Consider the following 27,370-nt stretch of genomic DNA (forward strand, 5'->3'; position numbering starts at 1 on the left):
ATAGCTCGTGTCTGCAGTTGTTGAATACGGTGGTAAACGAGTTAGAGGAAGTGACCTCTTCAGCCCCAAAGATGCTGTAGCTATTACCAAACAGTTTCTCAAAGGACTGAAGGTAAGATATCTCTTCCATGCATCCTTAAATGAGAAATAGAGGAAGTCTTTGAAAGCGGAGAGTGAAAGGAATGTGATCTTAAAAGTATCTTTAGGATGGATTGCTGCTGGTTTAGTACTATGTCAATTAAATGAAATTAGAGCAGATATGCTCTTGAAAGCTTTCTTTTTTAGTGCTTTCTATATTACAGCTGTATCAGCATTGGATCAAATAGCTGAGCAGGAAATAACTAGACATTTCCAGAAAGTATTCAAGAGTAAAAAGCCAAACAGTTCCATTAGTCATAGCTATTTTTTCCATGTTTATAATTTAAGATTTGCTAGGTAGTTTCTCTTTCAAGGAAAATAAAAGAGAAAGAAAGCATTTGTTGATCTTTTTCTTCCCCCCTACCCCCCCCCCCCCAGGTTATGGGGCTTGAACTCTGGGCCTGGGCACTGTCCCTCTGCTCTTCAGCTCAAGGCTAGTGCTCTACCACTTGAGCCACAGCGCCACTTCCAGCTTTTTCTGCTTATGTGGTGCTGAGGAATCAAACCCAGGGCCTCATGCATGCGAGGCAAGCATGCTACCACTGAGCTACCTTCCCAGCCCCATTTGTTGCTCTTTTAAGAATACTACTTTTTTTTAATGGCCAAAATTATATTTTGATCTGCCAACCTGTCTTATATTTCCTGATGGTTTTGTTTTCTTGTGTGGTTACAGTCTCCTTTATACAGTCCTTTTCTTTGGTTTGCTTTACCTATATTGAACATTTTCACAGAAGAATGAAACTCTGTAAAGGTTAAGAGTTAGGCAATTGCAGTTTTTAAATTATTTTTCAATAACTAGCCTTAAATTCAGTATTTTATGTGATTGGCTTGGAATATTCTAGGTAATTAAAGTGATTTTTAAATATTCTAAAATTCCTATTTGAATATAGTCCATTAAATCTCTATTGAGTGCATGTCCTTTCCTAACATGAGTATTATTGACTGTTATGTTGCTAGATTCTAAAAATAACATAAGAACCATCTCCCCATTTTAGGGAGTAGAAAATGTGTATACACAGCATCAGCCCTTCCTACATGAAACTTTGGACCATCTCATCAAAGGAAGACTTAAGGAAAACCTCTATCCTTATCTAGGCCCCAGCACACTCAGAGACAGGTAACAAGATTAAAAACTAAAACTTGGGGCTGGGAAGATGGCTCAGTGGTAGAGTGCTTGCCTTGCATGCATGAGGCCCTGGGTTCGATTCCTCAGCACCACATAAGCAAAAAAGAAAAAAACCGGAAGTGGCACTGTGGCTCAAGTGATGGAGCACTAGTCTTGAGCTGAAGAGCTGAGGGACAGCGCCCAGGTCCAGAGGTCAGCCCCATAACCGGACCAAAAAAAAAATTAAAAAGAAAACAACTAAAACTAAAACTTGGAGACATGGCTCAATTAGCAGAGCACCAGTTGTGAGTGAAAAAGCTAAGCTAAAATGCAAGACCCTGAGCATAAGCCCTGGAAGTATCACATGCGCATGCGCGCGCACACATACACGCACACACACACACACACACACGAAACACTGAGAAATTCAGAGTGATGTTAGAGATGAACACTGAGTTTACATCATTTTGTTCTACCCCAATTATTTTAGTTTTTACATATGTCAGTATTAGATATGAATTGCCCTACTAAACTTGACATTTATTTGTTTATATAGAAACAGGTGTCTTGGAGGGCCCAAACCCCTGTATTCTGTTTTAAGAAGCACATCAGAACTTATGCCATTTAAGGTTTAGTTCTATGGCATCTGGTATTTGGAGTTTCAAACATTAAAGCCAAAAATAGATTTGCTACTTGATTGCCATCCAGAGCAGGTTGTTACTATTTGGGTTAAAGACTGGACTTTGCCAAATGTGGCCAGTATACAAACTGAGACCTAATTAACAAAGGGTATTTGTTACACAAGGGAAAAACTTGGCTTTATTTTAGTTATAATTTTCAGTGGTTAATTTTAATAAAAAACAAAACGTGTCTAGAAGAGTTTACTTAAGCAAACTTGAAATTTTAAATATATACAAATTCTGCCTAGTTAAAAAATTACATTTGCTGGCACCAGTGGCTCATGCCTGTAATCCTAGCTACTCAGGAGACTGAGATCTGAGGATCACAGTTCAAAGGAGCTCAGGCAGGAAAGTCCATGAGACTTTTATCTCTAGTCAACCACCAGAAAACTGGAAGTGGTGCTAGCCTTGAGCTGAAGTGCTCAGGGACAGTGCCCAGACCCAGAGTTCAGGCCCAATGACCAAAAAAAAAACCCCAAAAAACTTACATTTTTAAAAATTTCAATTACATGTTATAAAGGGCCTAATATATTGCTGAGCACAATGTGAAAATTTTACTATTGTTATAATAATTTCTTTTTTTGTTGTTGGTCGTGGGGCCTGAACTCTGGTCTTGGGCACTGACCCTGAGCTCTTCAGCTCAAAGCTAAGTGCTCTACCACTTTGAGCCACAGCACCACTTCCAGCTTTTTCTGTTTATGTGGTGATAGAGTGCTTGTCTTGCATACATAAGGCCCTGGGTTCAGTTCTTCACTATATAAACAGAAAAAGCCAAAAGTGGTACCATCTGTGGCTTAAGTGGTAGAGTGCTAGCCTTGAGCAAAAGAAGCTCAGAGACAATGCCTAGGCCCTGAGTTCAAGCTCCAATACTAGTAAAAAAAAAAAAAAAAAAAGAAAATCCAAGTTTGAAAAGACTAAACATGTAGTGATAAATTCAGAGACTACCATTTAAATAAAATGGTTAAGAACCTTGACATTGCTGGGCGCTGGTGGCTCACACCTGTAATCCTAGCTACTCAGGAGGCTGAGATCTGAGGATCACAGTTCAGAGCCAGCCCGGGCAGGAAAGACTGTGAGACTCCTATCGCCAATAAACCACCAGAAAACCAGAAATGGCGCTGTAGCTCAAGTGGTAGAGTGCTTGCCTTCAGCTGAAGAGCTGAGGGACAGCACCCAAGCCCAGAGTTCAAGCCCCACAACCGACCAAAAAAAAAAAAAAAAAAGTAAAATAAAATTTAAAAAAAGAACTGTGACATCAAGATTCAGAAATGTCAACTAAGTGGAAAAAATGCAGCTCAAGTTTTTCTATTTGAGAAGCTTGAAAAAAATAAGCTGTATTCTTGAGTCTTTTAATTAACTTGATAAACATAAAAACATTAATTTGCTTTATGGATTTCATATAAGAATCACTGAACAGAGGCTGGGAAGTTGGCTCAGTGGTAGAGCATTTGCCTTGCATGCATGAGGCCGTGGGTTCGATTCCTCAGCTGCTTATGCAGCAAAAAAGAAAAAAACTGGAAGTGGTGCTGTGGCTCAAGTGGTGGAATGCTAGCCTTGAGCTGAAGAGCTGAGGGACAGTGCCCAGGCCCAGAGTTCAGGCCCCACGACCGGACCCCCCCCCAAAAAAAAAGAATCACTGGACAAAAACTAGCCACTTATTACTAAAGGGAAGGGAAATCCTAGACCAGAAGAATATATTGTGTTTGACTATTGTACAATAACAGACTGTAATGCACAATAGCAGATCAGGTGCATGGTTCATTTCCATACAAAACTAAAAATGATGTCCCTCAAAAAATATATATTAGTTTGGCATTTGTTACCATATATCACTAACATCTAAATATATGTATAATTGGTTGCTTTATTCTTTTATACAACAGATGTGCTTATTGAATGCCTTCATTTTGTCAAGAACCGTTGTACATGCTGGGGGTATAGAAGTGGCAGGAATGACAAGGTACCTGCCCTCAAGGAACAGAAAATAGACAAATTAATAAAATTCTATCAAGGAAACAAATAGAGTAATAAGATGTGGGAAGGGGAAGGATCCTTTAGATGGGGACAACTGAAATAAGGAGGTAATATTTAAAATGAGTTTTGAATTAGAAGAAAGCCTATCACATGTTGAGGAAAAAAGCATCTGAAGCAAAAGGAATACCAAAATTAAGGCCATGAAGCAAAGGAGAATTGGGAACAAAGGAAAGATGTCCTGTATGGCAGAATATATGAAGAAGAATGAACTAAGAGGCAAAACAGAAAAGCAAGGGCTGCATCACCCCAGGCCTTCTTATAGGCCCTGGTAGAAAATGTTTTTTGAAAGTTTTTTTTTAATTGTAGGAAGCAGTTAAAGAGCTTTTAAGCAGGTGAGTAACATGAATTATGGTATTTTTTAGGCTTTTAAAAACTAATTTACATTAGTTTTAAATGATCACTTTGTGGACAGAATAGATTATTGAAGGTAAAATTAGCAGCAGGGAAACTACTGAACAAAACTGCTGCCTTAGTACAAGTAAGAAATGAAAATGGTCTGGACACCAGTGTCTCACACCTATAATTTTATCTGCCCCAGAGGATGAGATCTGGAGGATCAAGATTCAAAGCCAGCCAAGCAGAAAAGTCTGTAAGACTGTCTCCAAAATAACCAGCAAAGAAACATGGCTGGAGGTGTAACTCAAGTGATACAGCACCAACCAAATTAAGTTAGCTGAGTAATTTCAACCCTCAGAGCTCTCATGCTGGAACATACTGGTTTTATTGTTGCTATAATGTTAGAAAGTATCAAAGGAAATATGGCAAGAATACAACTTTGTAAAACCAAAACAGTTACAGAAATTGTTTAGCCTTAGCTATTAAATTAACCTATTTGTCAGTATGACATAGCCACAGATTGGGTTGATCATCATGCTATTTATCAGGCTATATTTTTCTTACTCTAGAATTGCTCCTTATCCCTGATTAAAAAAACAAGCAACCATTTTACTTGATAAGAAACGGGGGCAATATGACCATAAATCCCAGTTCCAAGCAATTAAAACGGAAGTGCTTTTCACATGAACGTAAATTTAATAGAATCAAAATAATAGGATAGTATGCAACAGCTTACTTTTGTTTCTATTAACCTTTTATTCTTGCATTGAATGCCCTTGAGTATTTTACTATCAGTGACTATATTTAAAATTTTGAATTTTAGACATAATAGTCCACAAAATAGGTTAAAAATTGCTTTGGGGAAGTTTGTTTATTGTATAGAGAAACAATTATTTATAGAAATAATGTATATGAATTTTTAAATTAACAAAATACAATACAAGTTGGATTAGGTTCTCAGGATATCTTTGTATAGTAGGGTGCAGCATAAACTGGCTGCTGTTTTCTAATGTTTGCTGTCTGCATTAATTAATGCTTTTGGTTGCCATGGTGAGTTACAGAGCATAAGAAAGATGCACACAAAGACTTGAACTTATGTATTCCACTTTAGCTTTGACCAATAGATAAAAAAAAAAGAGTTGCTTTTTATGTTAGCATTGGCCTCATCAGAACATCTACAGTGTGAATGTGTGGTGTGTGTATGTGCATACATGCACATCTTGGTGTGCCAAACCTGGAGCTTGAACTCAGGGCCTCGGTTCAGTACCTGAGCTCTTTTGCTTAAGGCTAATGCTCTATCACTTGAGCCCCAGTTCTACTTCAGTTCTACTTTTTGTATGTATGTGTGATTAATTGGAGATAAGAGTTTCATTGTTTTTCCTACCTTGCTGACTTTGAACTGCAAACCTCAGATTTCAGTCTCCTGAGTAGCTAGGATAACAGTCATGAGCTACCAGTGCCCAGCTCAAAATACCTACTCTGTGTGTGTGTGTGTGTGTGTGTGTGTGTGTGTGTGTGTGTGTGTGTAGTAGTAGTAATAGTAGTAGTAGCGGTGGTGGTGGTGGTAGTCATAGTCGTCGTCGTCATCATCATCATCATCATCCTGGGGCTTAAACTCAGATCCTGTCTCCTGAGTAGCTAGGATAACAGTCATGAGCTACCAGTGCCCAGCTCAAAATACCTACTCTGTGTGTGTGTGTGTGTGTGTGTGTGTGTGTGTGTGTGTGTGTGTGTGTGTGTGTGTGTGTGTGTGTGTGTGTGTGTGTGTGTGTGTGTGTGTGTGTGTGTGTGTAGTAGTAGTAGTAATAGTAGTAGTAGCGGTGGTGGTGGTGGTAGTCATAGTCGTCGTCGTCATCATCATCATCATCATCATCCTGGGGCCTAAACTCAGATCCTGGGTGCTGTTCCTGTGCTTTTTTTTGCTCAAGTATCCTGATATACCACTTGAGCCACAGCTCCATATCCAGCTTTTTGGTAGTTAGTTGGAGGTAAGTCTCATGGACTTTCCTGCCTGAGCTGGCTTTGAACCGCGATCCTCAAATCTCACTCAGCCTTCTGAGTAGCTAAGATCATAGGCGTGAGCTGCTGACACTAGGCAGAATATATTTTAAAACTCACTGGGAAAAAGAACGGTAAGGAAAAATGTCAAAGATACTTTTTTTTTTTTTGGTCATGGGGCTTCAACTCAGCCTGGGCACTGTTCCTGATCTTTTTCACTCAAGGCTAGTAGTACTCTACCACTTTGAGCCACAGCACCATTTCCGGTTTTCTGGTGGTTAATTGGAGATAAGAGTCTCATGGACTTTCCTGCCTGGGCTCCTTTGAACCGCAGTCCTCAGATCTCAGCCTCCTTAATGTCTAGGATTACAATCATGAGCCACCAGTACCTAGCTTCAGCAATATTTTTAAATATAAAATTATATACTAGAGCTTGAATAGATCATCTCTTACGATAAGGAGCATTGTATATCAAATCTTACTGTAAAGAATACTCATTTTCTGAGACTATAACATATACATCAGCTGGTCTCTCTTCCTCTTCTTACCTGTTCACTAGTATTCTATCATGATTTTATGATGTGTGTAACTCCTGAAACACTGTGGTGCTAGATATATTGTTTCGGGTGAGTAGTCTTAAATGAAATTTATTTTTCCTTAAATTCAGCATGTCAAAGGCATGATTTTAAGTCCCAAGTCCACATAGAAACAATTATTTAGGGCTGGGAAGGTGGCTAAGTGGTAGAGTGCTTGCCTTGCATGCATGAGGCCCTGGGTTCGATTCCTCAGCACCACATAAGCAAAAAAAAAAAAAAAACAATTATTTATGAAATAACTATCTCTGACAGGCACTGGTGGCTCGCACCTGTAATCCTAGCTACTCAGGAGGCTGAGATCTGAGGTTCACAGTTCAAAGCCAGCCCACGCAGGAAAGTCTATGAGACTCTTACCTCCAATTAACCAACAGAAAATGTGAAGTGGTGCTGTGACTCAAAGTGGTAGAGCACTAGCCTTGAAGAAAAAGAGCTCAGGGACAGTACCTAGACCCTGAGCTCAAGCCCCACATCTAACATATACACACACACATACACACACACACACACACAAAATACCTCTTTATAATTGGGAACTTGCATACCTTTTGTTAGGAGATCTCTGCAATTTAGATAATGTGGACATATTTAAGTAGCTTCAATTTCTCATTCTGTTTCTATGAAGTTCCACAAGAACAAATACTCTAAGTTAATTGCTTCAAGATGTTTTAGAAACAGAGAGAAACAGAAAGGAAATGTAGAATTGAGGTTTTTCATAATTTACATACAAGCATGTATATACACTGATTACAGATGTTTCTGTTTGTTTATTGAAACAGGGTCTAGCTTTCTAGTCCAGGCTGGTCTTGAGCTTGTGATAATCCTGCTTTAGCCTCCCATCCCTGCCTGGGATGACAGGTATATACCACCAGACATTGCCCTAAAGATTCACCTTCCTTGCTTGTCTTGAGCTGCATTTCCAGTTCAGCTTTTTTGGTGTTTAGAGATGAAATCTTGTGGACTTTTCTGCCCAGGCTGGCTTTGAATCTTGATCCTCCAGGTCTCAGCCTCTTGAATAGCTAGGATTATAGGCATGAGCCACCCATAGGTGCTCAACTTGGATGCTTCTTCTTGATACAGGTTTGAGTCATTTCCATTGAGTCATTTTAACATTATTTGCCACTAAGATTAAGTGGGTTTTTCCAGGAGCTGGTGCCTCATGCCTCTAATCCTAGTTACTCAAGAGGCTGAGATCTGAGGATTGTAGTTCAGCACAGACAAAAAAGTCCATGAGACTCTTTAACAAATCACAGAAAAAGCTGGAAGTGTGGCACAGTGGCTCAAGTGGTAGTGCTAACCTTGAGCACAAAGGAGCCCAAGGACAGCACCCAGACCCAGAGTTCAAGCTCAAAAAAAAAAAGGATTAAATAATTTTATCTTCTTTTGAAGAAAAATCAAATTCTAACAAATTTGAATATCTGATTGCATTGATATCTGCAGAAGGAGCTAATAAGAAGACCTCTCTTTTGTTATGGTGCCAAACAAAGCTAGTGACTGAGCTGATATGTTGGATGTCCAGTGTCAAAACTACACCCACATTTGTTTAGTTTGTTTTTAGTTTCCATGGTTTGTTTTTCTTGGTTCATCAAAGGATTCTGAAACAAAGAAGAGGTGGAATTCCTAGGAGCACTATTAATTTTTATGTGTCCCATTCTTTTTTTCCCCCCCAGTCCTGGAGCTTGAACTCAGGGCCTGGGCACTGTCCCTGAGCCTCTCTGTACTCAAGGCTAGCACTCTACCACTTGAGCCACAGCAACACTTCCATTTTTTTCTGTTTATGTGGTACTGAAGAATCGAACCCAGGGCTTCATGCATGCTAGGCAAGCACTCTACCACTAAGCCACCACCACCTCCTCCTCCTCCTCCTCCCTCCTCCTCCTCCTCCTCCCCCTCCCTCCTCCCCCTTCCCCCTCCCTCTCCTCCTCTCCCCCCTCTTCCATCTTCCTCCCCTTCCATCTTCCTCCCCCTCCTCCTTTTTTGTAGAACACCACTGTTTACTTATAATTTTAAAGATGATATATGGAGGGTTTGTAGTTACATAAGTCAGATAATGAGTACATTTTTTTTGTTTTTGTTTTTGTTTTTTTTTTTGATTGTGGGGCTTGAACTCTGGGCCTGGGCGCTGTCCTTCAGCTCTTCAGCTCAAGGCTAGCGCTCTGCCACTTGAGCCACAGCACCACTTCCGGTTTTCTGGTCATTTATTGGAGATAAGAGTTTCACGGACTTTCCTGTCCGGGCTGGCTTTGAACTGAGATTCTCAGATATCAGCCACCTGAGTAGCTAGGATTACAGGCGTGAGCCACCAGGGCCTGGCTATGAGTACATTTTGTTTTGGACAATGTTACCCCTTCACTCACTCTCCCCCAGTTTGAAATAATTTACTCTTGAAATATTCTTTCTTGTTCCTATGTTGTGGGGACATCTAACCATACTTTTTTTTTTTTTTTTGCTAGTCCTGGGGCTTGAACTCAGGCCTGGGCACTATCTATCCCTGAGCTTCTTTTGCTCAAGGCTAGTACTCTACCACTTGAGCCACAAGGCCACTTCTGGTTTTTTCTGTTTATATGTTACTGAGGAATTGAACCCAGGGCTTCATGCATGGTAGGCAAGTCCTCTATCACTAAGCCATATTCCCAGCCTACTATTTTTTTTTTTTAATGCTTAGAGACCATTGGACAGAAGCCATTATAACAACACCATAATGAAGTATTTGACACAGGACTATACCTGAAAGGATATCTGTAGTATAAGCATAGATGATTGTTATATTGATCTTTATCATCGTGTCGCACTCTACAGCCTCTTGACTATAAAAGAATAATTTCTACATTTGGTTCCAGCAAACACTATTATGCTATTCTGAAATCTACAGCACAGAAATTATATGACATCCGCTTATAAACAGAGAGCAAATCACTATTCAGCATTTCCTGCTCTGTTTCCTGCCAATTTCAGATAATTAAAACTTTTTTTAAACCTTTTATTCCATTCTGCTTTAATTCTGCTTTCTCCATCAAAAAAGGAAAGATTTAGACATTGAAATTCTGTGTATATAATAATAACAAATCTTGGCCCATTTTTGTTCCTGATCTTGTGACCTTCTGTCTCTCACCCCTCATCATCACAGACCTCAGGATATCATTGTGTTTGTAATTGGAGGAGCCACCTATGAAGAGGCACTAACAGTTTATAACCTGAACCGGACCACACCTGGAGTGAGGATTGTCCTGGGAGGAACAACAGTACACAACACGAAAAGGTAACAGGTAACAGTTGCCCCTTTCTCAGACAGAAAAGCTTTACTCTTCTGTATTCTGGAAACATTGGTCGGTGATAACTGAAGTATAATCAAACTGCTCTGGTGTTTGCAGCACCATTCCATTTGTAAGATAAAGAGTCTATAATCCATTAATTTCATAAGTCATTTCATTATGCCAAAGACATGTAGAATAAGAACAGTCCTCTGTGGTTAATAATTTCTGTTTCCTATGTTCAGAGAAGGAGAAATTTAATAGCCACAGACTAGTACTTCTTTAAGAATTACTAAGATGGTAGGGGAAAAACAAAGGAAGGGGTAACAATGTTTGATAGGAAATGTACTCATTACCTTATTCATGTAACTGTAACCCTTCTGTACAGTATCTTTACAATAAAAATATATATATTAAAAAAGAATTACTGAACACTCGGGGCACTGGCAGCTCATGTCTGTAATCCTAAGCTACTCAGGAGGCTAAGATGTGAGAATCACAATTTGAAACCATCTCAAGCAGGAAAGGCCTTAAGACTCTTATCTTAAATTAACCACCTAAAAACAGGGAGTGGAGCTGTGGCTCAAAGTGTTAGAGTGCTATACTAGGGCAAAAAAAGCCTAAGGACAGCACCCTGTCCCTGAGTTTAAGCCCCATGACTGACCAAAAAAATAAAAGAATTGCTAAAGGTAATTTTATTGTATTCTGTATTTTTCTGTTTTGTTGATTAACTACATTCATTTAACAAGTCCTTAAAAGAATACAAAAGATTAATAAACTGAAGATTCTATCTTGCTGGGTATGGTGGCTCATACCTGTAATCCCAGCTACTTGGAAGGTGGAGATTGGGAAGATTGAGGTTTGGGGCCAGTTCCAGTGATAAGATATTGAAAGCCCCCATCTCAACAAATAAGCTGTACACACTAGTATGTGTCTCTGGCCCCAAACACATAAAAGATAGCAGGGAGGTAAACTGGGCCAGGCTAGCCCTGGACATAAAACACAAGTGTGTGTGTGTGCGTGTGTGTGTGCACGTGCCTGTGTGTGTGTGTGTGTGTGTGTGTGTGCGCGCGCGTGCATATGCGTGCGCGTGTGCTGGGTTTGAACTCAGGGCCTGGGAACTGTCCATGAGCTTTTTTGTTCTGTAACTTCAGCTACAGCTCCACTTCCATCTTTTTGGTGGTTAATTGCCTAGGCTGGCTTTGAACCTCAGTACTCAGATCTCAGCCTCCTGAGTAGCTAGGATTACACCAGATTAGCACTGTGTTGCTTTACTGTGCTTTATTTAACCTTTATCAAAATGGCTCCATAACAAGAGTGTTGTCTTTGCTCCTTTTGCAGATAGCAGTGCAATCATATATTCAAAGTTGTTGTTAGAATTTGATTTGTTTTTCTTTTCTTAAATCATCAAAAGAAAATAAAATCACTTAATCTTTTTTTTTTTTTTTCTTGCCAGTCCTTGAGCTTGAACTCTGAGCCTGGGTGCTAGCCCTGGGCATTTTTGTGTTCAAGGTTAGCACTCTACACTTGAACCACTGTGCCACTTCTGGCTTTTGCTGTGATTAAACCACCAGCTGTAAGCTGAAATTTTTTCTTGCTTTTTTCAAATTTGCCTGATGTTTTTTGTTTGTTTGTTTGTTTGTTTTTATTGTAAAGATGCTGTGCACAGGGGGATATTTTTGTTTTATATCCTCTTTTCTCATCTTAAGTTTTTCATTTTCTTTCAAGTCCTATAATTTTAAAGAAAAATGTAAAATCCATAATCTGAAGTACTTGGAAGTCTGAATCTGCTGTTGTATCTGATAACATTAGCTCATGATAAATCATTTCCACATAATCTAATTCTGAACTGCAAGTTATCTTAAGCAAGGTTTTAATCTTTGGCCACATGAGGGTCCTAAATTGAAGATGTAGCTCTCCTATGTAATTTTCCTTTTGGCTAGGTATGTAAACTAAGGACATTGTCAGTCTAGAATCATTTTTTTAATGTTTGGTTAAGTCTTCTACACTATACAAAAGTCTTGTTTTTAATTTCTTTTCTTATTGAGGCTTACACATTTTTCCCTGACCCTCAGTGTAAACAATATTTAATAACATTGGCACACCACCTATCAGATAGTCACATCATTGGTTTATACTTATCATCTTAAGTCCTGATTCACTTTAGGTAATAACCCTTGGAAATGTAATTCTTTCACAAGTTAAGATACTCATTTGAAAGATATTTGTCATTTTTTTGTCCTGCATTTCTGTATTTTGTTGTAAGAGAATTTTCATCTTATGTAATGTGTTTTAAGTCCAGAAATAGAAATGTCAAGTGTGGTTAGGATCTTGAGAGAATATGAAATGGTAGGGACACTATAGGAACTTCAATTTAAAAACTATTAGATGATGATATTTGGAACGGTGTCCATGTATCTGAAAATGACAAAACGGCCGGGTGCCGGTGGTTCACGCCTGTAACCTAGCTACTCAGGAGGCTGAGATCTGAGGATCTTGGTTCAAAGTCAGTCCAGGCAGGAAAGTCCGTGAGACTCTTATCTCCAATAAACCACCAGAAAACCGGAAGTGGTAGAATGCTAGACATGAGCTGAAGAGCTAAGGGACAGCGCTCAGGACCAGAGTTCAAGCCCCATGACTGACAAAGAAAAGAAAAGAAAAGAAAGAAAATGACAAAACTAAGGTTTTATACCTAATTTGGGGGTCAATGGGGTGAACTTGAATATATTTGAGCACAGAAGTGACAAAATAGATCATAATCATTTTAGTTATATTTCTCTCTTTCCTATTGCTACTGATAGCTGCTGATCATGCCAGTTAATACTTTTGGGGGCATATACTGTGTACTAAGCACTGTACTAAGTATTTTACAAATACTTATTTAATCTTGGCATGTACTCTCATCTCTATATTTGGAAACTGAGCAGAGATTAATTAACAAGTAACTCTGGCTAATAAGAGAGCAGGATTGGAAGCCAGAACCCACCATGCAATTCTTTTCATGTATTACTGGAGTTACACAGGATGGTACATGCCAGTAACCTCACCTCTTGGAAAGTTCAAGGCCAATCTGGGATACATAGTAAATTCCAGACCAAATTGGGATACACAGTAAGGCCTTCACACTCTGTGTCTCTCTCTCTCTCTCTCTCTCTCTCTCTCTCTCTCTCTCTCTCTCTCTCTCACACACACACACACACACACACACACACACACACACAAAGGTATTATTTAAATGCTTGCTATTGTATTGTTCTCTAAATAATAGTGAATAATTTAAGTTCAAAAGGTTTTATTATTTCTTGTTGGTAGAAATATAGGATTTTATCGTCTTGATCCAAATGAGTTTCTCAAGTATTTTTAGATAGATAATCATATGTTTTTAAATAGACTCTAATAGCAGTTGTCAAAAGGATCCATTGACCTTTAAACAATCCTTGTATCTTCTGAGAGTTAATGTTGTAGCTCCCATAGTCAGTGTATCTAAGGTGCTAATCTTCCCTTTAATTTGGAATATCAGAAATCTAAAATTAATCTCAAAAATAAGCCAAATTTGGGCACAAAAAATATTGACAAAGATTTTAATATATATTTGTCATTTAATGTAATAATTTATCTTTTGAAGAATGCTTGTTTTCAGATGTGTTTGACTAACAGTACTATTAGTAAAACTTCATTTTCTTTTCTAAATAAAGGAGAAAAGGAAAAATCATACATCTACATTTTTCCTTAAATTTGTGTCCGAGTTCTTAGCAAATAATTGCTTCTGTAAAATTAAGAGGTAAGGCAGCCCTGCAAAAGGTTTCTCTGCCAGATCATCTGACTACAGCCAGCTTTGGTATTCTGTTATCTGACCTAACAGCATGCTAAGCTGTTTACATTTGAGTAAATAACTTACAATAAAGAAGTCAATAAGTTTTGGATGGAATTGTATACTGGCTTCTGACCAATGAAACTTTTAGAAAGAGAGAGTTGCTGTGGTAACCACCAAACAGGAAAAAATTAATGCCTGCAATACATACATGATCCAATATTAGGTTTTTAAGTAGTGAAATTTATCATTACAAAAATGCTAGTTAAATCTCAGAGACCAGGTACTATAAAGGCTTAAATAATTAAAAGCAGCACAGTTTTCAGCTTTTAGTGAAAGACTCACTTTTCATGATGCATGCAGGATACTTGGGGTATTACTCACCTATTTAGTAAATTTACTATTTGTTTGAGGCATTATCTCACTGTATTTCTCAGGCTGGCCCCAGACTCCTGAGTTCAACAGCTCCTGCCTCATAGGCCTTAGCTGACTTACCAGTGTGCACTACATCACCACGCCTGGGTGCACACTGATTTTGTCTTTGTTTTTCTTTGTTTAGCAGTTCTAGGATTGAACATAGGGCCTTGAACATGCTAGCCAAGTGCCCAGCATAGCTGAGGGCTCTGCCGACACCCCTACACAGCTCTTTTCTTTTTTATTAATTTACTTTATTGTTATTACAGAGGTGATGTAAAGAGGGATTTCAATGACATGAGTCAGATCATGAGTACATGTCCTTTTGTACAGTGTCTGCAGTTCCCTCACTCTGTCCTAGTGAGCTCCATTGCTGCATTCTTTTCATCCTTTTTCCTTCAAGGTCTGTACCCTCCCCCCAACCCTCCTGAAGACGTACTTTTGACTACCACGTATAAGGTAAAGAAGACAGAACCATCAAAAACTAAAATCTAAAAAAAAAGGGAGGGGGGAATCTCTTGTTTCCATATCTTGGAGTTCATTTCAGTATGTGTATTACTTTGTGTAAATATGAAAAGACACTTAGGCATTGTACCTTTGTGTTTCTCCCCTAAGAGTATCCTCTTTTGGTCTCACTGTATATCCAGAATTCTGAATATCCAGAATCCTGTATAATTTATCATATCTCAGTGCATTTTAGATCTAATTTCCACAAATCAAAGAAAACATGCACCATTTGTCTCTCTGAGCTTGGCTTATCTCACTTAACATGATTTGTTCTAGTTCCATCCAATTCTTTGCAAATGGCATTATTTTATTCTTTCTAATATGTGCATAAAACTCCATTTTTGGATCCAGTCATCTATTGTGGGACATCTGGGCTATTTCCATAGCTTAGCTATTGTGAGTAGTATAGCAGTGAACATGTATGTGCAGGTGTCCTTAGGTCCTGGCTTATGATGTTCAGGATAGATGACTGGGAATGGTATGGCTGGGTTGTAGGGAAGGTCTGTGTTTAGTTTTTTAGGAACTCCAGACTGCTATCTATAGTGGTGGGATTACAGGCACCACCAAGGTATATGTCCCTTCGGACTTAAAGGGAAATAAACATGAGTTTAACCTAAAATTCAAATTGCCACAATTTAAGTGGCTAGTTCTTACTTATTTTAGACAGTTCTTTTCTGATGATATTTTCCAGGCTGTAAGTAAGGCTTGAACTCAGGACCCTACACTTAATACTTGGCTTTTTCCTGGTTAATTAAAGATACACGTTTCTCAGAATTGTCCTGGGCTGGCTTCCAACCTTGATCCTCAGATCTGTTCCTGGCATATGATTTGTTTTTACAGGGCTCATTCTGAGTAGGTGTGATTGTGATTATCTTTGTTTAGATTTAAACATCATTTGAAATAGAAGGTTTGTACTTACTTGCTAAGATACCAAGGAGCTTTGCAGAAGACAATAATCTCCTTAGAAATATTCCTAATAAAATTGCTTTCTGAATAAAGACAGGCAGTTCATATTTTTTCTCTCCCTATTACACTATGATGAAGTTTAATATGAATGTTGTATTGCTTCCCCTTTTCCTTTGTGCATAATGAAATACAGATAGTATTGATAACATGCCTTTAAAGGTATAACTAGTTTTTATGTGTATGTATGTCAGTAGTGGGGTTTGAACTTAGGGCCTTGGCTCTGTACCTTGGCTTTTTCACTGAAGGCTGTGCTATACTACTTGAACCACAGTTCCATTTGTGTGTGTATATGTGGTAGCAGTGGTTAATTGGAGATAAAAGCCTCATGGACTTTCTTGCCAGAGGTGGCTTTGAATCATGATCCTCAGATCTCAACCTCCTGGGTAGCTAGGATTGCATGCATGAATCACTAGTGTCCAGCTATGATTTACTTCACCCTTCAGTCATAGGGCTTAAACTCGGGGCCTGGGTGCTGTCCCTGAGCTCTTTTGCTCAAAGCTAGCACTCTACCACTTTCAGCCATAGTGCCACTTTCAGTTTTCTGTTGGTTAATTGAAGATAAGAGCCTCATGGACTTTCTTACCTGGGCTGGCTTTGAATCATGATCCTTAGCTCTCACCCTTGTGAGTAGCTAGGATTACAGGCATGAGCCACCAGCACCTAGCTTTTAACTTACTTTTTTGAAGGCACAGAGCTCTCCTGGAAAAGGACCTACATAACTAATGAGTTTATCGATGATGTGAACATATGCAAGTACCTGCCCCAAGCAGTCAGCATAGTGTATTCCTGGGGTCCATGTAGACTTGCAGCATGCAGATTCTCAGCTCCTGTCTCAATAGTGCCCTTATGACATTTCTTTTTCCCTCTCCATTTGTCTCATTAATCAGATTAGCTTACTGTATCCTCAATTATGGGGAAATGTCAGTTTTTAATTTCTAAGATTTGTATATGAGTCATCACTAGAGTACAACAAATATTTTTACCAACATCTGTGTGGAACAGTTAAAAGTCATACTGCCTTATATCTACCCAGAACATCACAAGCCAGGATACCATAAAGACACTTGAATATCCATGTTCATTGCTGCACTCTTCACAATAGTCAAGTTTTGGAAACATCCCAGATACCCTACAGTAGATGAGTAGATCCAAAAAATGTGGTACTTATATACAATGGAATTTTACACAGCCATTAGAAAGCATAATATTACGTCATTTTCAGGGAAACGGATGGACCTAGAACAAATCATGTTAAGTGAGGTAAGACAAGTTCTTTCATATGTGGAAGCTAGATCTAAAATGCTCTAGGACATAATAAATTATACAGGACTCTAGGCATTTACACACAGTGAGACCAAAGGAAGATACTCTCAGGAGAAGAATAGAAAAGTACAATGCCTATGAGCATCTGATCATACAAAATAATACTTATCAGCCAGGCACTGGTGGCTCACACTTGTAATCCTAGCTACTTAGGAGGCTGAGATCTGAGGGTTGCGGTTCAAAGCCAACCCGGGCAAGAAAGTCTGTGAGACTCTTGTCTCCAATAAACCACTAGAAAACCAGAAGTGGCACTGTGGCTCAAGTGGTAGAGCTCTCTCCTTGAACTGAAGAGTTGAAGGACAGCGCCCAAGCCCAGAGTTCAACCCCCATGACTGACAAAACTAAAAATTAATAATAAGAATAATAATGGAAGCCGGGCGCTGGTGGCTCACGCCTGTAATCCTAGCTACTCAGGAGGCTGAGATCTGAGGATCGAGGGTCAAAGCCAGCCCGGGCAGGAGAGACCATGAGACTCCTATCTCCAATAAACCACCAGAAAACCGGAAGTGGCGCTGTAGCTCAAGTAGTAGAGCGCTCGCCTTGAGCTGAAGAGCTGAGGGACAGCGCCCAGGCCCAGAGTTCAAGCCCCACGACCGACAAAAAAAAAAAAAAAAGAATAATAATGGAAACAAGGTTTTGCCTTTATTGCTATTTTTGTTTTCTTTTCTTTTTGTCCCATTTGTTCATTTATATGTCTTTGGAGTGTAAGGTGAGACACAGAAATGCAGGGATGCCCTGGCTTCATCCCCAGTACCAAAAAAGAAAAAAACAAAAAGCAAATCTCTAGATGCAGTTAAACTGTGGACATTATTTACTTACTATAAATGGTACCATTTCTTTGGGTTTCTGGAACACATGATCTTTCCTTGCAAATAAATGAACATTTGGTTTGGATTTTCAGCTGGCTGCCTTATCACCTCCCAAGTCAATCAATATTAGAGTCCTAGTCCTTGCTGGCAGCAGTCAACACTTGAAGTTAAATGTGTGGACTGAGAGGACAAGAACTTGATCCATATAAGATGAAATTGTTCTCCTAATAGAATAAAGTCACATCCTTGTAGGACTCAGGACTGCAGTGGAGGGGAAAGGTGAGGAGGATAGGCGCATGTATTAGCCAACCATGCCAAATCTAATTTCCAGTACAGTCAGTAGTTCAGTACTTCTTAAGACCTTTTACAAAAAGAAGGATGCATCCTGCTAGAAGATAAGACTCAAATTAACAGTCATCTTACTGACAGATTCCTTTCAAGTCAGTAACAATTACTGCACACCTGTAATCCTAACTATTCAGGAGGTTGAGATCTGAGAATCGCAGTTTGAAGCCAACCCAAGCAAGAAAGTCCCAGGACTCCTATCTCTAGTAAACAGCTCAGAAAAAGCTAGAAGTGGAGCTGTGGCCCAAGTGGTAGAGTGCTAGCTTTGAGCAAAAGAAGCTCAGGGACAGTGCCCAGTCCAAGCTCAAACCCAACACACACACACACACACACACACACACACACACACACACACACACACACACACACACACACACACACACACACACACACACACACACACACACACACACACACACACACACACACACACACACACACACACACACACACACAATTAGGTTCAATTAAGCCCTCATTAGCTATAAAGCAACAAAATAAATAATGACCTCATTTTTCAATTACTTTCCCTAACTAGCAAAGGCATATAATATAAGCAAACAATGCATTCCCCCCAACTAGTTAATTTGTGCTCACTGTAAAAATCAAATTAATTAATATGTATAAAAATAAAATCATTTATAATAATTCTAGAGAAGTTAATATTTTGTTTGTAACATGATTCGGATAACATTGTACATACAGGTTTTGTTTTATTTTTTGTTTTGTGACTATGCCAGTCCTTGGGCTCAGAGCCTGGGCACTGTCTATGAGCTTTTTTAAATTTTGTAGGTCATGGGGCTTGAACTCAGGGCCTGGGAGCTGTCCCTGAGCTCTACCACTTTGAGCCACAGCCCCACTTCTGGCTTTTTAGTGGCTAATTGGAGATAAGAGTCTCATAGACTTTTCTGCCCTCAATCCTCAGATCTCAACCTCCTGAGTAGCTAGGCTTAACAGGCATGAGCCACTGGCACCCAGCTGATACTACTTTTTAAAATATAGCTGTTAGAACCTATTAAAAATGACCAATCTCACATTTTTATCCATTTACTTTTAATTTTTATGGAAACCCAATAATATTTTAATATAATTTTAGTGTTATTATTAAGGTATTGTACAGACAGGTTACCATTTCATAAGTCCAGTGATTTTTTTCTTTTTTTGTCAGTCATAGGGCTTGAACTTAGGGCCTAGGTGGTCTTCCTGAGCTCTTTGGCTTGTCAAGGCTAGTACTCTACCACTTTGAGCCACAGTTCAACTTCCAGCTTTTAGGTGGTTAATTGGAGATAAGAGTTTCACAGACTTCCTTGCACAGACTGGCTTCAAACTGTGATCCTCAGATCTCAGTCTCCTGAGTAGCTAGGATTACATGCATGATCCACCAGTACCTGTCCCAGTGATATTTTTAATATTACCATCAACCTCATTTTTTGATTCAGGTATTAAGGAATTTAAACAAGGGCTAGAAGATGGCTGAAGTGGTAATTACCTGTCCAGTAAGCATGAGGCTCAAATCCAAACCCCAGTACCGTTACCACCAATGAAAAAAAAAAAAGAGGTTAAACATCTTTCCTAAAGTCATAATAAGTGTTTAAGCTAATAAGTGTTTAAGCTAGAACTGGACACAGTTGATTTCTAGTCTGAGCACCCTGATGAAATAATTTTTTGGAAAGATTTACCTAGCTGTGATATTTTAATAAAATTCCTTGCTTTTAGATGTTATTTAGGAGACAGGCAAAATATGAATCTGCCTATGGAGAAACATTGCAAACCAAAGCAGGAGAAAAACGAATTCAAAAATGAGGAATCATTTAGTTGTTTTTGTCATTCCAAGATTGTTAAGATAATTAAGAATAGTATTACTTTTGAATAAAAATGATCGATTTAATTAATTAGTGGTAGCTAGTAAGAGCTTGAAACACAGTTGAGAAAATTAGAAGCTGGGAGGAGGCTGATTCATGTTATCAACAGGTACATTATAGATTTCTACCTAAAGAAGTAACACTAGAAACTTGGATCTTCTCTTGTAACCACAAGTTGGATCCATCTCTGAATTATTTACAGAAAAATTAGGATACTATAACAGAATTTGCATTTCAAAGAGAAAGGGTTACAGAAAGCACTCTTCTTCATTATTGGGCATTTTAAGATCAGTTTGAAACCTTCACCTTCTTTGTAGAGATTTTCTGTGAGAGTGTATTTCCCTCCTGTGACCAAAGTGTTAGATACTATTGTAGAAGCTATGATGGAGCTATTATGCCACTGATGAGCATTTATTTAGAGCTTATTTCATGTGTGAGGCTCTGTTCAAGAAACTAGAAATAGGGCTGGGAAGGTGGCTCTGGTAGAGCGCTTGTATGCATGAGGCCCTGGGTTCGATTCCCCAGCACCACATGAGCAAAAAGAAAAAACACCAGAAGTGGCGCTGTGGCTCAAGTGGTAGACCACTAGCCTTGAGCTGAAGAGCTGAGAGACAGCGCCTAGGCTCAGAGTTCAAGCCCCACGACCGGACCCAAAAAAAAAAAAAAAAGAAGATACTAGAAATAGGTTCTATACTTGTCAGATATTAATGTCTTATGAGAAAATAAACATAAATAATTCTATTAAGATCCTTCTTTTAAACCTGAACTTAAACCCAGGAATTTAAGTATCATCTGATTCAAATTTCTTCATGCACTGTTAACATTTTTTTAATTAAAAATACCTTTCCATGCCACTAGTGTGGCTCACACCTGTAATCCTAGTTACTCAGGAGGCTGAGATCTAAGGATTGCAGTTTGAAGCCATCCAGAGCAGGAAAGTCCGTGAGACTCTTATCTCCAATTAACTACTCAGAAAAAGCTAGAAGTGGCACTGTGACTCAAGTGCAAGAGCCCTAGCCTCAAACAAAAGAAGCTCATGGACAGTGCCTAGGCCCTGATTCAAGCCCCAGGACTGGCAAAAGGAAAAAGCATATTAAAGCAAAAAGAAGATAATGAGAATATCATAGTGTTACCACCCTACTATGGGGAATGGTGTCAGCATCCTGATTCAGTCGTTTAGATGTGCCCATGAGTGTATACACTTTTTTTGGTCTTTTTGGTTTGGGTTTGTTTTAGATGGTCTTACTGTGTAGTCCAAGCTAGCCTAGGCTCAGTTTGCCTGCCTCAGCCTCTTAAGTCTGGAATTATGGGAACTTACCACAAAATTCAGCTGTTTTTATTTAAAGGAAATAAACTGTACATGTGCTTTAATAGCAAAATCACATTCTACTACTCAGTTGTTCTACAATTTATTTAAGCAATCCTTAGGGGTTCTTTGGTTCATTCAATAAGTAGTTATTGCATACCTACTATATTTTAGGAGTTATCTTGAAACTGAACATACAATGATAAAGCAAATATTGTCTGATATTAAGTCTGCAGTTTTCACTCTTACGGTTTATAATGTTGCTTTATATATGTCTTAATGCACTTATCCATTTGTTTTCTTAGTATAAGTAATGTTGAGATTGAAGGTGTGACTCAGTTGGTGATTGCTAGCCAATGAGTGAAAGCATCTGGAACCAAGTTCAAAACGTAATAGAAAAGTAATGTACTAGACTGGGAATGTGACTTCGTGGTACAGTGCACTTGCCTTGCATGTATGAAGCCCTGGGTTTGATTCCTCAGTACCACAAACAAAAAAAGCCGGAAGTGGCACTGTGGCACAAGTGGTAGAGTGCTAGCCCTGAACACACAGAGGCTCAGAGAGAGTGCCTAGGCCCTGGGTTCAAGCCCCAGGACAAAGAAAGAAAGAAAGAAAGAGAGAGGGGGGGGAAGAGGAAGGAAGGAAGGAAGGAAGGAAGGAAGGAAGGAAGGAAGGAAGGAAGGAAGGAAGGAAGGAAGGAAGGAAAAAAAAGAAAAAGAAGGTATTATACAACAGACTGCTCACTTTACTAAATCTTCCTTCACCAAAAAAGTTGGAAGTGGAGCTGTGGCTCAAGTGGTAGAGCCCTACCTCTGAACCAAAAAAAAAACAACTTAGAGACACCAAGCCTAGGTCCTAACTTCAAGCCCCAGTAACCAACACACACACACACACACACACACACACACACACACACACACACACACACACACAAGAGTATAAAATGGAAGGAAAATATCAAACATTCTAATTATGTATACTATTTTCTAGTAATGTATGTACTTCATTATGACCTGTATCATCTACATTTGTTTGGCTTTGCTTTAATTTGGTTGTAGATAGTACTAGGGTCTGCACTTACTAGGCAGTTTTCTCCCACATAAGCCATGCTCCCAGCCCTTACATTTATGATTTAATCATCTGGAAAAAATATCAAATGTTTTATCAATTTTAAGAAATAATAAAGAGGGGCTGGGAAGGTGGCTCAGTGGTAGAGCGCTTGCCTTGCATGCATGAGGCCCTGGGTTCGATTCCTCAGCACCACATTAGCAAAAAGAAAAAAAAGCCGGAAGTGGCACTGTGGCTCAAGTGGTAGAGCGCTAGCCTTGAGCTGAAGAGCTGAGGGACAGCGCCCAGGCCCAGAGTTCAGGCCCACGACCGGACCCAAAAAAAAAAAAAAAAAAGAAATAATAAAGATGGTGGAGCAATTGTCTAGCATATGTACAACCATGGTTTTTTTCTTTTTTTGCACTGAAATTGTTTATATAGTTAGCTATCTAATTGATTGTCCTTAGTACAATTCTGAGCTGTCATTCCTCTGCCCAAACTCTGTTCCCCAAAGTATCCTTCAGGACATAGATCCTTTCACTGGAATTATCATTAGAGCTTCTGGCCTTAAGTGGAACCTGTTATTTATAAGTCAACTTTTGATACCTTTGGTCTGGTAAAAGGCAGTGTATTACAACAATAGGTCAGTATCAGACTACTTTCTTTAAATTCCAGTTTTGACATATGTCCTCTTATAGAACCCTAAGCTAATTTTTTTAGCCTTTTTGTGCCTCAGCTTTCTCAGCAGTAAAATGGAGATACTAACAGCTTTATCCCACTGTTGTGATGATTGGACGATATGCTATTTGTAAGTTGCTTAGAGGAGATCAGGCCCATGATAAGCAGCCGATAGAGGCCACTTGTTATTGCTGCTGCTGCTGCTATTACTATATTAGATTTGGAGAAAGTAACACTAAAAAGACAGGATCTTCATCCTTGCCACCTCTTTCATGACCCTTACATCCAAATCACTTGTCTTAAGAACTTTTCTCCTTCCTTTAACATAATTCAGTGGCAGAAATCATATAATTTCTAGATGAAATACACCAAGGCAGTGAAGGTACTGTGAAGGTAGTCCGTATGCCAAATGGCCATTATGTTCTGTGAGAAGAAAAATTGTAAGTAGTTCCATTTCCATTTGTGCTCACTTCAAATGTTCCCCTTAAGGCCCCCAGAGTGAGTACCTCTATAATTAAAGACTTACAGAGAGTCTTTAGCTCTGCAGTTGTTATGGCTGTGTTATTTAGAGCCTTGTTTCATGTTGGGTGTTTTTTGTTTGTTTTATAATAGCCACGTTCTACCCTTGTAGTTGTGGTTATTCTGACAAATTGATGTTGTCTTGACTGTGTATGCTCTGTGGTAAGAATACACATTTATAGGTCTTTTTATTCTCAGATGATAACCTCCTTTTAGACCTCTGTGTGACTGATAGTATGGGCAGTTCTTTTCCTGAGGAGTCTGTGCGGTCCTGTGGGCTTAACTTCCTCCTTCCTCTTCACAGGACTCTCCAACAAAGCATTCATGCACAATAGTGGATGTATGCAGAATCCCACTGTTGGCTTTTTTGTCCTGTTTCTTCTCCATGAGCAAAAAGAATAGGGCCAAGGACTCCTATTGGTTTTCTTGTTGTGTTTTGCTTTGGTTTTTTGGTTTGTTTTTGGTTTTTTATTCTCCTTCATGCTCTTCCCTCTGCCTTTCATGCTACACTTTTTCCCACCCTTAAAAATTGGTTGTCTCCCACTTCTTTTGTCCTCCCTCCTTGTCTTTCCTTTCCTTCTTCTGTTTCTCCTTCTCCCTTCTTCTCCCCCTCTCCTTCTCCCTTCTTCTCCCCCTCTCCTTCTCCCTTTCTCCTCTCTTCCCTCTCTCTTCTAAACTATACTAAACTACACCTCCATCCCTCTGTCCCTCTGTTTTGTATAGCAAAATTCTCTGAGTTGTTTATACTTACCATCTCCTATTCCTCCCTCAAATACTTTCTTAAACTCACATTATTCCTCACATTGCTCCTGTTATGTATGATCCCCAGAGACTTCTGCTTGGCTAATCCCAGAATCAATTTTTAGTCCTCATTTTATTTGACCTGCAAGCAGGATTTAACCCAATCAGTCCCTTCACTTAGAAACATTTTCATTTCTTCTACAGTGATGGCAACAGACCCCAGAATCTCACAAGTACTAAGCAAGTGTTCTACCCCTCAGCCAACTCCCTCCCTTGGGTATATGCCCCAAGAAGTATACTTTCCTGCCTTCTCATTGGCAGTATTTCTCTGTCTCTTCTGCTTTCTCCTTTTTTTTAGCATCTCTGAGACTTGGTCATTAGACTGTCTCCCTTTATCTTTACACCCACTCCCTTGGCAATCCTCTCTGGTTTCTTGGCTATTTTCAATTTTCTCACTCTCCTGCTGACTCTAGCCCAGAGCTTTTTAAACCTTAACATTACTTGTATTTGGGGCCACAAAATCTTTGCTGTGGGAGACTATCCTTTGCATTTAGGATGTTCAACTGAAGCACTGGCTTCTACCCACTAGCTGCCAGTAGCAAGCCACTAATTATGATAACTAAACTGGCTCCAGACATGGCCACATATCCCTTAGGAATAAATCACTAACCGCCAACTGAGAACCCTGTTTCTAATCTGAACTGCTACCCCAAACTTCACACTTGTATACAGCCTACTTGACATTTACACTTGAATGTCTAATAAACGTTCACACTTAACATGATCAAAAACAAACATTTGGTTAGGGGTGTAGTATGCCCAAGGCTCTGAGTTTAATCTCCAGCACTGGGGGGGAGGGGGGGGCAGTGTGTGTGTGTGTGTGTGTGTGTGTGTGTGTGTGTGTGTGTGTGTGTGTGTGTGTGTATACATACACATCTTCCTAAATATAATTGTCCTACAGACTTCCTATAATTCTACAAGTCTTTCTGGAATCTAATGTCGGGTCTCCACTACCGCTCAAGTCCAAGTGCCATTATTTCCAATGATAATTAGTATTACTGCCCCCAGTAGTCTCTTAGTATTTCTGTAGAACAATCTTGTGAAAATGGGAAAGTAGAGATAGGATCTCAGTCTATGGCAAAAGAAGAAGACTAGCTTAAAGATAAACTAAAGCAGAAAGGGCTTGGGTTGTGTCTGGAAGGGTGGAGTGCTCGCCTAGAAATCTAAGACTCTGAGTTCAAACCTTAGTACCACCAAAACAGAAAGAAAATGTGTAATTCAGGCTATGTGCCAAGCTGTGCAAAACTCTACAGATGTCCCTCATCTTTACCCAAAGTGAAAATTGAAAGCCTTACAAGGACTAGTAGGTCACACAGTCTCATCTTCATTTTCAACTGTCCTCTGTTTCATCTCTCTGATCTTATCTCTTATGGCCAATACCTTTCTCCCTTCAGCAATAGCTGCCTCTTTTCCATTCCTTGAGCCCTGTGGTTCTCAGTGCCTTTGTCCTAAGATAAAACTCTGATACCTCATTCAGGTCTTATCTCAAATGTTATTTCTCAGTGAGGCCTTTTCTGGAAAACTGGATTTAAAAATCTTATTCCAACATCTCCAGTTCTTTAAATCTGTTTTATTTTTCTGGGCAGCATTCACTTCATATTATATGGAGGCAGTATAACATCGTAGTTAAGAAAACATGATACCTGGCCTATCCCAACACTATCATTTCCAAACAAGAAGACTTCTATGCACTTTAATTTCTTTGTAAAGTGGAAAAGCTTTTACCTTATTAACACTTACCTACGAATTAATTTTATCTTGTTCACTCCCCATTGGAATATAAATTCCATAAGAGTCTGTTTACTTTTTCTTTTTTTGCTAGTCCTGGGGCTTGAACTCAGGGCCTGGGCACTGTCCCTGGGCTTTTTTATTTTTGTCAGTCATGGACTTGAACTCTGAGCCTGAGCACTGTCCCTCAGTTCTTCAGCTCACGGCTAGCACTCCACCACTTGAGCCACAGCACCACTGCAGGTTTTCTGGTGGTTTATTGGAGATAAGACTTTCAATGCCTTTCCTGCCCAGGCTGGCTTTGAACCACGATCCTCAGATCTCGGCCTCCTGAGTAGCTAAGATTACAGTTATGAGCCACCAATGCCCAGCTACCCTGGCCATTGCTCAAGGGTAGCGCTCTACCACTTAAGCCACAGCACCACTTATGGCTTTTTCTGTTGATACAGTATTGAGAAATTGAACCCTGGGCTTCATGCATTCTAGGCAAGCTCCCTACCACTAAGCCATATTCCCAGCCCTCTGTTTACTTGCTTAATGCCCTGTTTGCAGCTTCTAGCACAAAGTAGGCACTCAATAAATATTTGTTGATCAAATTGTTATCTCTGGAAAGAGGAATGGGGAGAAGAGTTCAGGGAGACTTGAGGTTTGTATATGCTGTTTACAAGGAGGATGTATTGTGTATTACTTTGTGCTCTCAAAAACTTCCTAGATTTACATGGAAAATATACATATAGATAAGTTACAACACAGTATGATACTGAGATCCTAGTCGGCAGCTTAAGAGGAAGACAGCTCCTTAGAAGAGTAGTTCTGTGAGAGATGCGTTTTGTTTTTGTTTTATTGTAAAGGTGATGTACAGAAGGGTCACACTTTTAAAAGTAAAGTAATAAGTACATTTCTTTTTTAACAGTGTGGCTCCCTCCTTCATTTTCTCTCTCTTCTCCCCACCCTGTTACCCCAGACCTCCCCTCCCCCCATATTGCAAAGTTCATTTCCAACAGAGTATCTAGTGAATGTCACTGTTGAATTGGTTCACACTTTGTCCCACTGTTTCCGTGATTCCCCCTCCCTTTCCCCAAATCAGATAAACTTATATACAAGATAGAGTACAGAAAT

General features: G+C 39.4%; 1 protein-coding gene across 5 annotated transcripts in view; it reads left to right on the forward strand.

Moving 5' to 3' along the window:
- Nucleotides 1–27,370, forward strand: part of LOC138827467 (vacuolar protein sorting-associated protein 45) — an 89,957-nt gene that overhangs the window by 57,237 nt on the left and 5,350 nt on the right. For 4 of the 5 annotated variants that reach the window (XM_070022982.1, XM_070022983.1, XM_070022980.1 and 1 more), the window contains 3 exons: nt 5–112; nt 1,134–1,255; nt 10,012–10,143. In XM_070022982.1, the coding sequence (XP_069879083.1) occupies nt 5–112; nt 1,134–1,255; nt 10,012–10,143 (362 nt within the window). Of the gene's footprint in view, nt 1–4; nt 113–1,133; nt 1,256–10,011; nt 10,151–27,370 lie in introns of all 5 variants that reach the window. The other variant, XM_070022981.1, reaches the window with a different exon arrangement.

This window comes from Dipodomys merriami, unplaced genomic scaffold, assembly GCF_024711535.1.
Source record: "Dipodomys merriami isolate MVZ:Mamm:240054 unplaced genomic scaffold, mDipMer1.0.p SCAF_156, whole genome shotgun sequence".
Taxonomy (NCBI): domain Eukaryota; kingdom Metazoa; phylum Chordata; class Mammalia; order Rodentia; family Heteromyidae; genus Dipodomys; species Dipodomys merriami.